Here is a 13,271-nt window from a genome sequence, read left to right on the forward strand (position 1 = left end):
TTATAGTGAATTCACCTCTGCTTTCTTATGTTCTTTAATGAAGTTAAATAAAATAGAGTATGAAGAAAGAGTTGGAGTTGCTTTCAGGGATACAGAAATCCATGTTTGTGGATCTTGGGGCCTTCACCCAGAATGAAAGTTGCTTTCATTAATGTTTTGTGAACACTAAACAAAACCTCTCCTGAGCCTTCCCTACAAGGCCTGACTTCCCCTTCTGCTTCCCTTTCCCTTTCTCTTTCCCTTCCCCTTTCCCTTCCCCTTCCCCTATTTTCTGTTCCCTTTCCCTTCCCCATCCTCTGCACACTGAAGCATTGGGTACAGTGCTATCAGAAACTTCCAAACACCTCCTTGATGTAACATTAGTGTTGAACAGGGAGCAGCAGCCTGAGATCCTGCTTGGTATTTTCACAGTCTTGCCTGGTTGAATATGTTTTTATTTTGTTTATTGTGCACACTTATTCCAGTGCCACTTGCTACACTGAAGCAATATAAAGGATTAGAGGGAACACACCAGCATATTCACCTGTTTCTCTGTTGGTTAGAGAAAGCAAAATGATACACTGAAGCCAATAATTACATTTTGACTAACAAGAGTATTGTTTGCCAAGTGATGATAGATGGACACAGCTAGTCTATTCAAAAATTTCCTGGTTGTGAATGTTTCCAACCCATAGTTTTATCTTTTTTTTTTTCAGCCCATTTAATTAATAGAACTCTATAATAATGTAGACAACTACACGGAGTCTGCAGTCAGACAAGAACAGAACAAACAGAAATAGTAGAGTCTGTGGTCTCTAAGTACCTAACACGGATGATGTCTGATTTGAGATAGCTCCTGATTCACTCCAAAGCTGAGCTAAGAGTCACCTCAGAGATTGACTCAGTGAGGTGAGTATGTGGGGGATCGCTCCTCCTAACATGCTAACCCAGCACTTTTACACAGCATAATCTATGGTTAAATGTCATGCATATTCATTACATTCCTTGCAATAGGAGTGGTTATACAAATCAATTCTCAGAAGTTATTAGTATCATTAGCATATGTGACACAGAAGCACAGTGTACTCTGGTGGTTGCATTGAAGAAGGCTCTAGGCCTTCCTCGGGTTGTTCTGCCAAAGACTGGCAGTCTTCCTCACTTTGTGCTCTTCAGCTTTCTGAAGCACCCCCCGTCCTTTGCTGGCTGGTTACACGTTTTCTATGCCAGTTTCAACAGGTTTTGTTCATTTTATCTTAACAAGGTACATTTTGTTTCTCTTATCTTAACAAAGCTAAGGTGCATCCTGCTTCTTAGTCTTGTGATTAATATTTGCTGACTCACTAGTTTACTCATGGTTACATGAGTTAACTGTTGGTCAACTGCTTACGCCCTGTGGCTGTAAACTAAAAATTAAAACTTTAAAGGAGGACATACTGGTAAAGGTTTCCAAGATACATGGCAGGTTGTCTATTTAAAAATAAAGACTGACAATCTGTATGACACACATTCCCTGGCCAAAGCACCAGTCACCACCAGTCACAGTTCAGAAATTACTTGACAAATGAGGTTTTGTAAAACTACCACAATGGGTATTCCTGACCTTAACAAATATGGAATAAGCTTCTGAACTTCATTAAACTATTTGAAAGGAATGAGGGACTTGTCTTTACAAACAAAATGTAGATCTGCTGGTAAATAAACTAGATACTAAGAGATAAAAGAAACAATGGGAAGGATTCCACTGATTGATAAATGAAATGAGAGATTTGTCTTTACAAACAAACTGCAGGTCTGCTGATAAATCAAATTGAATACTGAGAGATGAAAGAAACAATGTGAAGAACTATAAATTCTGTAAAGAATTCCACTGAGTGACACAAGAAAAAGACAAAGGGGGGGGAGGGGGTTGTACATTAGAAGAGGATCTTATGTATTAGGTGTTCCAGGTATTGGGCGTTTCAGAAAGTCTGTACCTGTGAAGTACTTCAGCCAATGGGGAAAGAAAGAGTGACATGCGGCCAGGAAATGAGGATAAAAAGGAGGCTGTGTCCTCCAAATACTGAGAAACCCCAGGGGAAATGCCCCATAACCTCTCCCTTTATTCAAATAAAGTTACAGGACTCCTCTGTCTCCTTTTTGGACATAAACCTCTGGTGTTTGTGCATGAATTTTCCTGACAATTTGAAGCCAAATCACAAACTCCTTTTAAAATTTTAAATAGGAATGCCACTAACCAGTTCTTATTCTAGACAGAAATAAACCTTTTAAAAAAGGTTTTATACACTCCTATCCTAGGAGCTAAAGCTTGTCAGTCACCCCTCCAGATACTACTGCCTTATTGAAAGAAAGCACAAGTAGTTCCTGCTGTCCATGTGTTTTTAAACAAGAATAATTACTTGTAAATGTTATAGATGATAATATAATATTGGTTTTCACATTCATAGATTAGCTTTTTGCATCACAAGTATTTTGATACAGTACAACTTATACTTACTTTTAACTACTTTAAATAGTAGTAGTTAAATAGTACAATCTGTCAGTTTATGCATGTGTCAAAAATAGGTTAAAAACTGCCGTAAAATAGTTAATAATTGTTAAGCATGTACTGTTAGTTTGGTTATGATAAAAGGGGTTAAAAGGGTAGTTATAAGAAATATGCTACTCAATGTACCATAATACACCTAAGTAAAGTGCACCACCCCCCAAGTGAAACGAGCCAGCCTGGACAGAACTGTAATGGGCCAATCAAGTGCCTTCAAACTTCATGCAAATGAAGGATCCAAAAAGAAACCAATCCAAAAGGACAAAAACCAGGAGAAGAAGGGGCTTCTGACCCCCTGAATCTGTGCCGCTCTACCTGGAACATCGGGGACATCACTGCTCAAGGAGCCCCAGCGCCGGCGCTGCAGCATCCTCGATGGGAACACTCCTGCTCGGCCTGCAGGCCCCTTCCTTTAAGCCTTTTTATTATAATAAATGCTGAAATCACTTTTAGTACTGGGAGCATGGTCCTGTTTCTAACATATGCACTGTATAGTTCATATGAATAGTAATGTGATAAATATATTGTAGGCTTTAGCAAAATGTTAAAATAGAGACTAAAATACTTTTATGTAACTAAGTCAGAGAAAGGTATAAATCAATTCTGTTTCTTACGTCTGCGGACTGGCCTCTTCAAATGATAACAGTTACAAAAAACAGAGCATAAGCATCCAGGAAAGATTTATTGACTCTGTGCTATCAGGGAGTGTGAAACAACAGGAAGGAACTACAGGAAGAAATAAAATATACAGACCTGATCTACAGAATATCCTGCAGACAAGTCAGAGGTTAAAACAAAACAATAGTTCCTGGAACATAAAAAAATCAAAGGAATGTTTAATAATGTATAAACTAATTGTGAGAAACAACTGCTCACTTTAAAAATTTTAAAAGGTTTATTCAACCTTAGGAAAAATGCAACAAAATGACTAAATAAGGAAAACCAGCATATCCTAGGTTACAATATTAAGATGTATTCTATTCCCATCCTCAGGAGCTGTTGAAACCAGGAGGGGCATTGTTTTTTTCCTTATCTGCTGTTAATGGGCCTATCAATGCCTTTATCCATGACTCAGAGATAACTCTCTCCATTCCTGTTTAATGGACCCACCATGACTCAGAATGATAACAGCCCACTGTGAGATGCTCCATCCAGGGATAAGCATCCCCACCTGGATATAATCTGGGATTTGGGACAGAACAGTCAGTCTCTCCACTGGATTCCCAGAGGAACAGCCATCTTTCCCACTGGATCTTCAGAGGAAGACTACACCCTTTCTACAGGATCACTGCTCCAACATAACCGCATCTGCCATTCCAGGAGGATTGCGGCCACCAATCCAACTGGACTGCTGCCAACACCCTGACCAACAGGATTGTATTCTGTAAGACCGTGGCTCGGACGGGCTGTGTGGGTCCACTCTGACTAGCTATTGACTGTAGCCCACACGATCTTACACAGATGAAAGCAAAAGACGGGAAGGGCTCTTCTCCCCGCGGGGACGGACATCCTCTGTTTAGCGACTTGCTAGGAGACACCTCAGGCTCTGGTGACTCCCCAGGTGAGAAAGAGGGCGTGGAGACTTTTATACCTGGGGGAATGGGGTTTGGAGGAGGAGGTCCACAGCCAATGGGATGCCAGTGAGGAGTGGCGAGGGGAGGGGTAACTCAGGAAGAGACCTCCGGGGGGATACTGGGGTGGGTGAGGGAAAGACCATGTGATTGATTTTGCCTTTATTTTTGCCAGCCTCTCCTAGATCCTTGTCAGTCAACTCCTACCTTGCTGTCCAGTGGCAGAGGTTGCTTTCTTACATTCTGATTGGAGGGCAGGTGCAGCCATAGTAACAAGCCAAGCCTCCCAAACCCCCAGATTACCAAAACCATCCCGTGATAACACATAGTGGGGGGAGGGAGCACATTGCAGTAAACATATCTATACATTTATAAAACTTCTTTTAACATACATATAATGTTCACCCCTTAATTGTGAGAGTCAACCATTCACTCATCTATAACATAATGAATATACATGTAACCCCAGCAATGTAACTGTATATAGAGAACATGATTTTAAGCTACCAGTGTGGTCTTTGGCCAAAAACACCCCAGCACTGAATTCTTCTTTTATCTTGTATTAAACTTAAAAAAAATTAGAAAGTGAACTCTGTTTCTCACATAAAACCCAGTTTTCATAAATTCTTCCTCTACCACAACTGTCCTATGTTACTGTGGTCCATCTTTTGCTGTTGAAACAACACCTTGAATTTCAGCTCAGTACTAATTGAAGGTGTATTCTAGGTACTAAAAACACGATCATATTTTCGTTTTTTGTGTGCCATCAAAGTAGCAACCTAATGTTAGGATTTTTTTCCCCCCTCAGGGAATTTTCTCCCATCTGTTGCCTAAGAGATAATAATGACCAGCACTCAAGATAGACAAAAGAAGTGCCCAAGGTGGGGGAAGGGCTGCAGCTGGCTGCAGACAGCGGGGGGCAGGGGGGGGCGGCTTTTGTCTTGGGAAGGGCAAAGGTAGCTGGAGACATTTTACTGGGGGGTCAGGGGGCTGGGCTTGGCTTTTTTTTCTGCTCTAGGGATCAGAGAGGAACAGTTGAGCTGCTGCTACCATAGGGTAATTTGCTGTCACTGTGGAGTCCAGCCCATTACTGCTTTCTTCCTTACTGTGGGTGAGCCTCTGCTCCCAAGAGCAGCCATTGAACTGGGACCTTAGTAATACCTGATCTGACTGGAAAGGACCATTACCATCTACTTGGTAATAGGGAAAACCTATTACTGCCAGGGAAAACCCAGAACCCTAAACCCTTTCCTCTTCCCCAAGGGTGTGTCTCCTGGGTGTGTGGGGCCGCTGCTACAGAGAAGCCCAACTGCTGCTGCCTAGCCCACTGCTATCTGCCGCTGCCTCGGGCTTTCTTGCTGCACCCTAACCCAACAAGCCGCGTCCATCCAATGCTTGCAGCTCGTGCTAAAGCTAGGGTTTTCTGCTACATCTTGTTTGTCAGCCTGGGCGCCCACCTCTGCCGCTGCAGCCCATTTCCCCACCTGGAGGGGCACTGGGACTGGCTGCCCCTGTGGGTTTGCAAACAAAGCCCCTTTTCTCTCTGCCCCACTGAGTTGCCGTCACCGCGCGGAGAAGCGGCTGAGCTCACGCCACAGCGCCCCCTGCAGCCGCGGGGTAATTACCGCACTCGCCCTGCCAGGCCAGGAGCCACCAGTGCCCCTGCTGGCTGTGACCGGAACTGCACCAAAGGGGGAAGGCGCCTGCAGCTGAGACAAGGCTGTGGGTGGGTTTCTGGTTTGTTGTTGCTGCCATTGTTGATATTTGTTTGCCTTGTTTTACATACATATATATATCTACTAGTAAAGAACCGTTATTCCTTTTATCATACCTTTTCCTAAAAGCCCCTTTCAGGGGGGCTTTTCAGAGTTATAATAATTTGGAGGTAAGGGAGTCACATTTTCTATTCCAAGGGAGGTTCCCACCTTCCTTGGCAGATACCTGTCTTTCAAACCAAGATGAGGCTGTTGAGTCAGGGATGGAAAGAAAACTCCAGTCTTCAGGTGGATCAGAAGGCAAAAGCGTTTAATGAAAGTAGCATGTCTTTTTATAATGTGACTCACTAAGGTGGTACTTGATTGGTCTCAAAGTAGAAACATCTCACACTATTGGTGAACTATGAATAGCACACTCTGGAAAATATCTATAAACAATGGCTACAGAAAGAGAAATAATAATTGTTTAAATTTTTTCCACTAAGATTACCAGGTTCAGTCTGGGAGAAGTTATCTCTGTTCTTTCTTTGACTGAACTGAGAATTTCTACACCAAGACACCTAAAAATACTTACTCTTTCACAAAGCAAAGTTCCACCTGTCTAAGGGAAAAAACCCCAGTAGTTAATTGGAGATCATATGGTTATTACAAAAGAATCCTGATTTTCCTTGCATAGTCTCTGTTCCTATCCATTTCTCACTCCTTGTGCCTTTACTTTGCCTACTTGGAAAGGTAAGCTCTTCAGCAAAGCACCCTTACAGCCATAACACAATTGCATAGGTATAGCACAGTCAGTTTTTAGTTTGCTTTTAGTGCTAAGCAACTAACAACTTCAATCTTAGATAAACTCCTATGCTAGATGCAATAAAACCCCAAAAAGGTAGAATAAGCAAATATTTTGCTTGCCAACTTTAAACTGGAAGTGGTATTTTAATTTTTTCTCACGCATGGCAGCACCCAACATTCCTGCCATTTCTTGACTGATCTATAAACTTGTTATTTATGAATTTATAAATATAGGAATTTATATTTTAATGTACAATTTAAATTAAGGCTCCTGTTTTTCAGCAGGAGCTTTAACAATGTCATTGGGCCTGGACCAGGATTCTGTTGTAGAAAGGAGGATGCACCTCAGTTGATATCCCCTCCCCTCAGGGATGCCTGCTAGATCTGTTGGGATTACAGTCAGAAGAGTAGGTAATGCCATGGGCTCATCAGTCTCTGTGGTTCAACAGACTTTAGTTTGTGTCACATCCATTGTTTCAGTTTCTTATGTATGTGGACAAAATGCAAGAAAACTTTATAAATGTTTTTACATGCTGTCTAGATCACAGGAGATTAGAAATTCAGTGTCATATGGAATTAGTGAATAAATCTTACCTTTCTCTTTGCCTGCCTTGCTTCTCTGCCTGTTCACCTGTACATTTTTGTTCATAATATGTTAAATGCAATCATGCATTTAATAAAGCACTCTTGTGTTTGTTGTGAATAACAGTACAACTCTTGGTCTATAAAGTTTCCCATACAAGACAGAGTGAATCAAGGCCCAGCATGGGTGACCTACTGTGTTTTAAATTTTTGAGCAGGAGTTTTTTCACATTTGTTTCTTGTATCTATGTGCCCAGTGCCTTTGATGCATCTGGCTGGGTCTGCTCTGTGCGGAAACATTTGAAAATTTGGTTGTTACATTCAGCTGTCTCATAATCTACTGGTGATCCGTCCCATAACTAATTACACCTCATCCTCAATTACTGTAGAACCCTTCCAAGTGAGCTACACTTATTTAATTCAGTATTATTCTATTCTGTTCCATTCTGTTCCCTTCCATTCCCTCCAATTCTCCTTTTTTAAGAGACAAATAGGTTTTTGCTATAAAAGTAGCTGTCTAAAAGCTGCTATGCTCTGAATCTATCAGTATGTAATCAGCTATGATAATGTAACATAGAACAAAACAGTTATAAAACTTAAAATTCTTAATTACCACTGAGATGTGATATTCCCATTGCAATTAGGCTTTCTGGGTAGGGTTAAAAAGTTCTTTCCCTTTGTGCAACAGCATCTACCGCGATGAAGCTTTTAGGGTGATTGCTAGTCACGACCTTGGAATTACACTCTTCTTCAGAGCTCTAAGGCAAATGAAGGTGTGGGGAACCTTTTCTCAAATCGACCCCTTATTTCTCTCTGCTGCCAGGCCGTTCTCAGTACCGAGCAGAATGATTCCTGCTGTCTTCTTCCAACTTAGAGCCCAAACTCAGCTGAGCCCAGGATGTGGCAGACTGACTTCTGTGACACCTACTGAGGGTGCTAGACGCTGCCGCCCGTAATTTGCTGGAGCTTCTGCCCGTAATGTGGTGTGTGCTGCTGTTGCTTTGGGAAATCTACTGATTAAATTCGGGATTGTGCTGAATTTTCTTTGAAGACTTGAGATGGCCAATTTGGCCCTCTGTCTTTCAGTTCATCCCTGACTGAACAGGTCCTTGTCTGCTGCCTCTGTAGTAACTACGGCTGCCTGATCTTGGAAGCACAACTACCGCGGCTGTGACGGGTCTGTAACGCGCCTCCCGGAGCCAGTGCGTGTCCGAGATGCGGCGCGACCCGGGCATGCGCCGCCTTTGTGTGCCGCGGGGCCCGGCACCGGCCGCGGGCGGTCTCGCTCGCGGGGCGCTGCGCGGGCGGCTCGCCGTCACCGCTGCCGCTCCTGTCTCCGGTGCCAGATGCACTGCGGCGCCGGGCCTGCTCTCAGCACGGGTAACCCGCACCCCCGATCGAGCAGCACTGGGCGGTGCCGCCGCGCTCCGCCCCGACCGGTGCCCGCGGACCGTGACGCCGCGTGCGGGGCGGGGCAGTGCCCGGTGCCGGCGGCGTCGTCAGCGGGGCCTGAAGCAGAGGCGAGCGGAGCGGGGTGGAGAGCTGTCGGCCGGCAGGATGCTGGAGATCCAGCTAGACGATGGCGGCGTGGGGGGGTACCCGGGCGATGATTACTGCTCGGGGTCGGTGATGTCGGAGCGGGTCTCGGGCCTCGCCAACAGCATCTACCGCGAGTTCGAGCGACTGATCCACTGCTACGACGAGGAGGTGGTGAAGGAGCTGATGCCGCTGGTGGTGACGGTGCTGGAGAACCTGGACTCGGTGCTCACCGACAACCAGGAGCACGAGGTGGAGCTGGAGCTGCTGCGGGAGGACAACGAGCAGCTGCTCACGCAGTACGAGCGGGAGAAGGCGCTGCGCAAGCAGGCCGAGGAGGTGAGTGCCGCCGCCCCGCGACTATTTTGTTGGCCACGGCCGGGCGGGGGCCCCAGTGCAGGGGATCGGGAGGGCCGAGTGGGTGGCGGGGGCGGCTCACGGATGCGGCCTCGGCCACCTCTCACAGACCTTCGCTCCATCGCCCCGATCGCCGCCACTGGCGGGTGCCTGCTGCCCGCGCCCCCGAGGTGGGCCCGGTTCGAGGGGAGGCGGTGTGGGGGGCGGCCGCCCCGGGGCAGCGACCGCCGGTACCTTCTAGAACGGAGTGCGGGGGCGGGCCCGGGTGAGGCGAGGCGCATCCCCTCCCGCGAGGACCCGGACTCCCCCGACAGGCCCGGCCCGGCCCGGCCCGGCTCCTCTGCCGCACCGCGGGGCCTCGGCCACTGCGGCTGAGCTGCCCCGTGATAGCGGGAGGGAAAAAAACCGAACCACAATAGCTGCAATCCTGTGGAATTCCTGAGGAATTAGGAATTCGGTTTGCAATGCTAACAGCATCCGGAGGGGTCAGCATAATTTGTGGTGTAAAAAATAGTTTTTAAAATGGGTAATTTGTGCAGTCATCCAGCATTCGCAATGTCGGCTGTAAGCTGTTTCATTGGAGCAAGGAATTGCCTTTAGAGTATAACGTCTTATTTTTGAAACTTATTGTATCAAAACTATGCCTTGAGTTTTAATAAAATTGTTCCCAAATCAGCACCTGCCGTTTCCTGGAGCGTGGATGCGCTCTCGGGAGAGCGGGGACACGGTTGCCCAGCTGGTGGGGTTGTTTGGAAGTGGCTCAGGAGAAATCTGACCCCTCTGATGGAGAGGAAGAAGAATGCTCCGATTACAGGGGCTTGAATGTAGACAAGACAGAGCGGAGGTGATCTGCACTCTGTCATCTTGCTGCATCTGCGCCTGTCCCTGCTGAAATAAAGAGCATCCTTTCAGCCTTGAAGGCTGGGAGCCATAGGGATTGCTGTTCAGCCTCTTGGAGTGACAATCTGTGAGCTGGAATAGAGCTTTGGTGCTGAAAACAGTCCATCCTCACCACATCATCCCCACCACATCATCTCTCCTTTAAACTTCTTAAAAAGTGGGGTTTTTCTGTCTTTAGACTAAGGAAGAGCAGATTTAAGATTCAGTTGCTTTCCTCAGAATCAAGTTCTGATTTGATATGGGGTAATCAATAAAATAAAAGAAATGGTAGTAATGAAATAAATGGTAGTAATGAAATTGTTGTTGAACTGGAGAATGGTGTAAAGCAGATGCTTGATTTTCATAGACATGTTTGTGTTGCTTAATAATCATGGGCAAGAAGCTTGGTAACTCAGTGGGGAGGACACTTGTGGTCCATTACTGATACTGAAAGCAAGAGCCAGTCAGTTAAAAGTTTTAGTCCCAAGTTCTAATTATGTATTAATGGACTAATAAATGATCCTGAAATTCTTTTGAATGCTTATAGGGATCAGAAATTATTCTGAGTACATGATGTTTATTTAGGTTGTGTAGAGCATTTTGCAGCTTCAGAGAAATAATTTTTAAAGTGCACTATTTTTGGGAAAAAAATGATACTGCCAATGAGGGTTTGACCAGTCCATTTAGAATCATCTTGCATCTTTGGACTGGGGTGGATTTCTCTTCTGGGCTTACTAGATACAGGATGTGTTTTCTGGAAGCAGATGTACTGATGGCAGTTACATTCCCTGCAAGAAAATTTCAGAACTGTGGCAGAATACCATTTACCAATGATATTTTTAGAAAGTGAGATTTAAAAAGTGCCAGTGATGATGATGATGAAGGAGATATTCTTGTCATCCTTACATACAGTAAGTGGGGGAAGTGTCTGCAAGAAGACTTGTTATCAAAAAGGAATAGATAATGTGTTTCTTATGACAATAAGTGAGCATTGTGCCTCTACAAGCCCCTTATACAAGGCCATGCATGGAATACACAGCTGCTCATTTTTTTTTCCTCAGTATATAACAAAGTACATTATTTATCTGTGCCTGTTTCCCATGCACTGCTTACTCTGCAGAAAATTGTATAGTATGGGGATGAAAGTCCGTATATGACAAGGAGTTCCGCTGGCTACCAGGTAATTGTACACAATCAAAAACCAGAAAACTATTTTCTTCCCAGAATGTGCATTGCTGTTCTGAAACAGTGCCAAAGAGACAGGGACTGTCCATCCCACCTCTCCCAACAGCATCAGTTTCCTGGGCTGTGCCTCAAGTCTTGAGTGGGATCTTCTCTTCTAACTGGGAAGATCCTCCCCTGGAAACAGGATTTGACCTCAGTCTTGATTCCTCTCTGTGTATGGGTGCCAATTACTACAATCAAATCAACACTGAGAGGTTAGAGATGAAAAACGGATCTGTTCTTTTGCAATATCCTGTCAAAGGACCCTGAGCTATAGTTACTTTATATTAATTTATGAAATTCAAAGGAACAGAAACCACCAGTGAGCATTGTTCTGGCATTAAAATGTGCATTGTATTGGCTGATTATCACTGTGCAGAGCCATCACACCTTGGTGTTCATCTTTATGCAGCAGTTGTGCACGAACAGACTGTATAGGTATGGCTTGTTAAATTAGGGTTAATCGTAGCATCATAGAAACAGGAAATAGTTTGAGTTGGAAGGGACCTTAAAGATCATCTAGTTCCCACACCTCTGCCACAGGCAGAGAAACAACTTACTTTTCATTAAGGCCATAAGGAATATTTCCTTGTCAAAATTACTGTCTTAAGACAATTCTCTATATTGTCTTTTAAATCAATCTTTGCCAAAAGCCAATTAATGCTTTACTTTCTAAATGCTTATGTTGTAGAGACTCCATGTTTTTGTCCTAAAATAGGGCAGCAGAAACATCCGGGCAAGTGGATTTAGAATAGAAGTTTCTTGGTATGAGGCAGTGCTGTCAGTTGCTGTCATTACAGAGCTTAGTACAGAATTTTGCAATTTTCCATGACCTCCCAGCTACTGAAGATACAGGATTCCACCAGATTTTTGGTGGTTTTGTTTTCTTCCATCTGTTTCATACGAACATAGAATACACATGTGTGAACATAGGGTCATTATTGCTTGTGCGGTGTGGTGGTCTGTGGAATCACAGACTCCTCTAGTGTGTCTTTGATCACCTGAGATTGAATCCCACACCCATGCTCAGTCAGGGGCAGCTGGAGCAGGTTGTCCAGGACCTGCTTGGAGTTTAAACATCTCCATGGATGGAGACTCTGTAGCCTCTCTGGGCCACCTGTCCCAGTGTCTGACCCCTTGCAGGAAAAATGTATGTCCTTGTGTTCAGATGGAATTCTGTGTGGTTTCCCTTGTGCCCATTGCCTCCTGTCCAGAGCAGAGTCCGGCCCCTCATCCTTTCTTCCTCCCAGCAGGTACTTGAGCACACTGGTCAGATCTCCCAGAATCTTCTTGAGCAGCCCAGCCCTCTCGGCTCCTCCTCCTGTGCAAGATGCTCTAGTCCCTTAACCACCTTTGTGGCCCTGGTATTTGCACTGGTGCATAGGACATTACTTATTTTTACCGGCTAAAGTATTTGGTTTAGCTTGATGTCTTAAGGAAGTAAAGCTGTTGGTGATTGCTGTCTTAGGAGCTGCCCCAAATAACTTAGAAAACTAGTGGCTGCTTTCAGATGTATTTGTTAAATAAAAAGGTTACTTAAAATTTTTGGGGTGTCTTTTTGGTGAATAGTGATAGAGAAAGGTTAATTGAAGATCCTGCGTGTTGAAGGGATAGACAGAGTTGCCAGCGTGCCGGTGATTGGTGGCAGCAGGACAGTTGGCAGGTGGGTCTGGGGCAGGTGGGTCCAGCATGTTCCTTTCCTTCGTGGGGTCTGCTCAGGGAGCATGTAGGTGTAGAGCTGGGATGAGGAAAGGGCTAGGGACACCTGCAGAAATCCTCAGGGAAAGTAGGCCTTAATTGGGTCCACTCTTAATGAGACATTTTGATTTATGCCAGCTGCTTTCCTAATGTTCTCTATTCTTTCTCTCTTGAAGACAGGCATCACTTGTGTGCCCTAAATGCTGATTTCTGCAGTGATTGTTCATCACACTGGGCACTGATGACAAGATGAATGTGCATGTGTGAATGCACATAAAAGCTTTGCAGGGATGTTTGGGGTATGTTAGCATGGCTTCCTGGAGTTAGGAAAGCCAGATGGGCCTCTGCCATGTGGGAGGTGCCTTCAGACCTCTTGTTGCATGAAAACTGCTTCTAGGGAAA

The 13,271-nt window shown here is 44.8% G+C and overlaps 1 protein-coding gene across 27 annotated transcripts in view; it reads left to right on the top strand.

Annotated features, from left to right (window-relative positions):
* The first annotated feature begins 8,660 nt into the window (after positions 1-8,660).
* The window catches only part of MAPK8IP3 (mitogen-activated protein kinase 8 interacting protein 3), a 71,944-nt gene continuing 67,333 nt past the window's right edge, over positions 8,661-13,271 (top strand). For 18 of the 27 annotated variants that reach the window (XM_063171371.1, XM_063171380.1, XM_063171382.1 and 15 more), the window contains exon 1: positions 8,662-9,050. In XM_063171371.1, coding sequence (XP_063027441.1) covers positions 8,733-9,050 — 318 coding nt within the window. In that variant the 5' untranslated portion in view covers positions 8,662-8,732. Of the gene's footprint in view, positions 9,051-13,271 lie in introns of all 27 variants that reach the window. The other 9 variants (XM_063171365.1, XM_063171367.1, XM_063171373.1 and 6 more) reach the window with 1 other exon arrangement.

The sequence above is a fragment of the Melospiza melodia genome, chromosome 18, assembly GCF_035770615.1.
Source record: "Melospiza melodia melodia isolate bMelMel2 chromosome 18, bMelMel2.pri, whole genome shotgun sequence".
NCBI lineage: Eukaryota > Metazoa > Chordata > Aves > Passeriformes > Passerellidae > Melospiza > Melospiza melodia.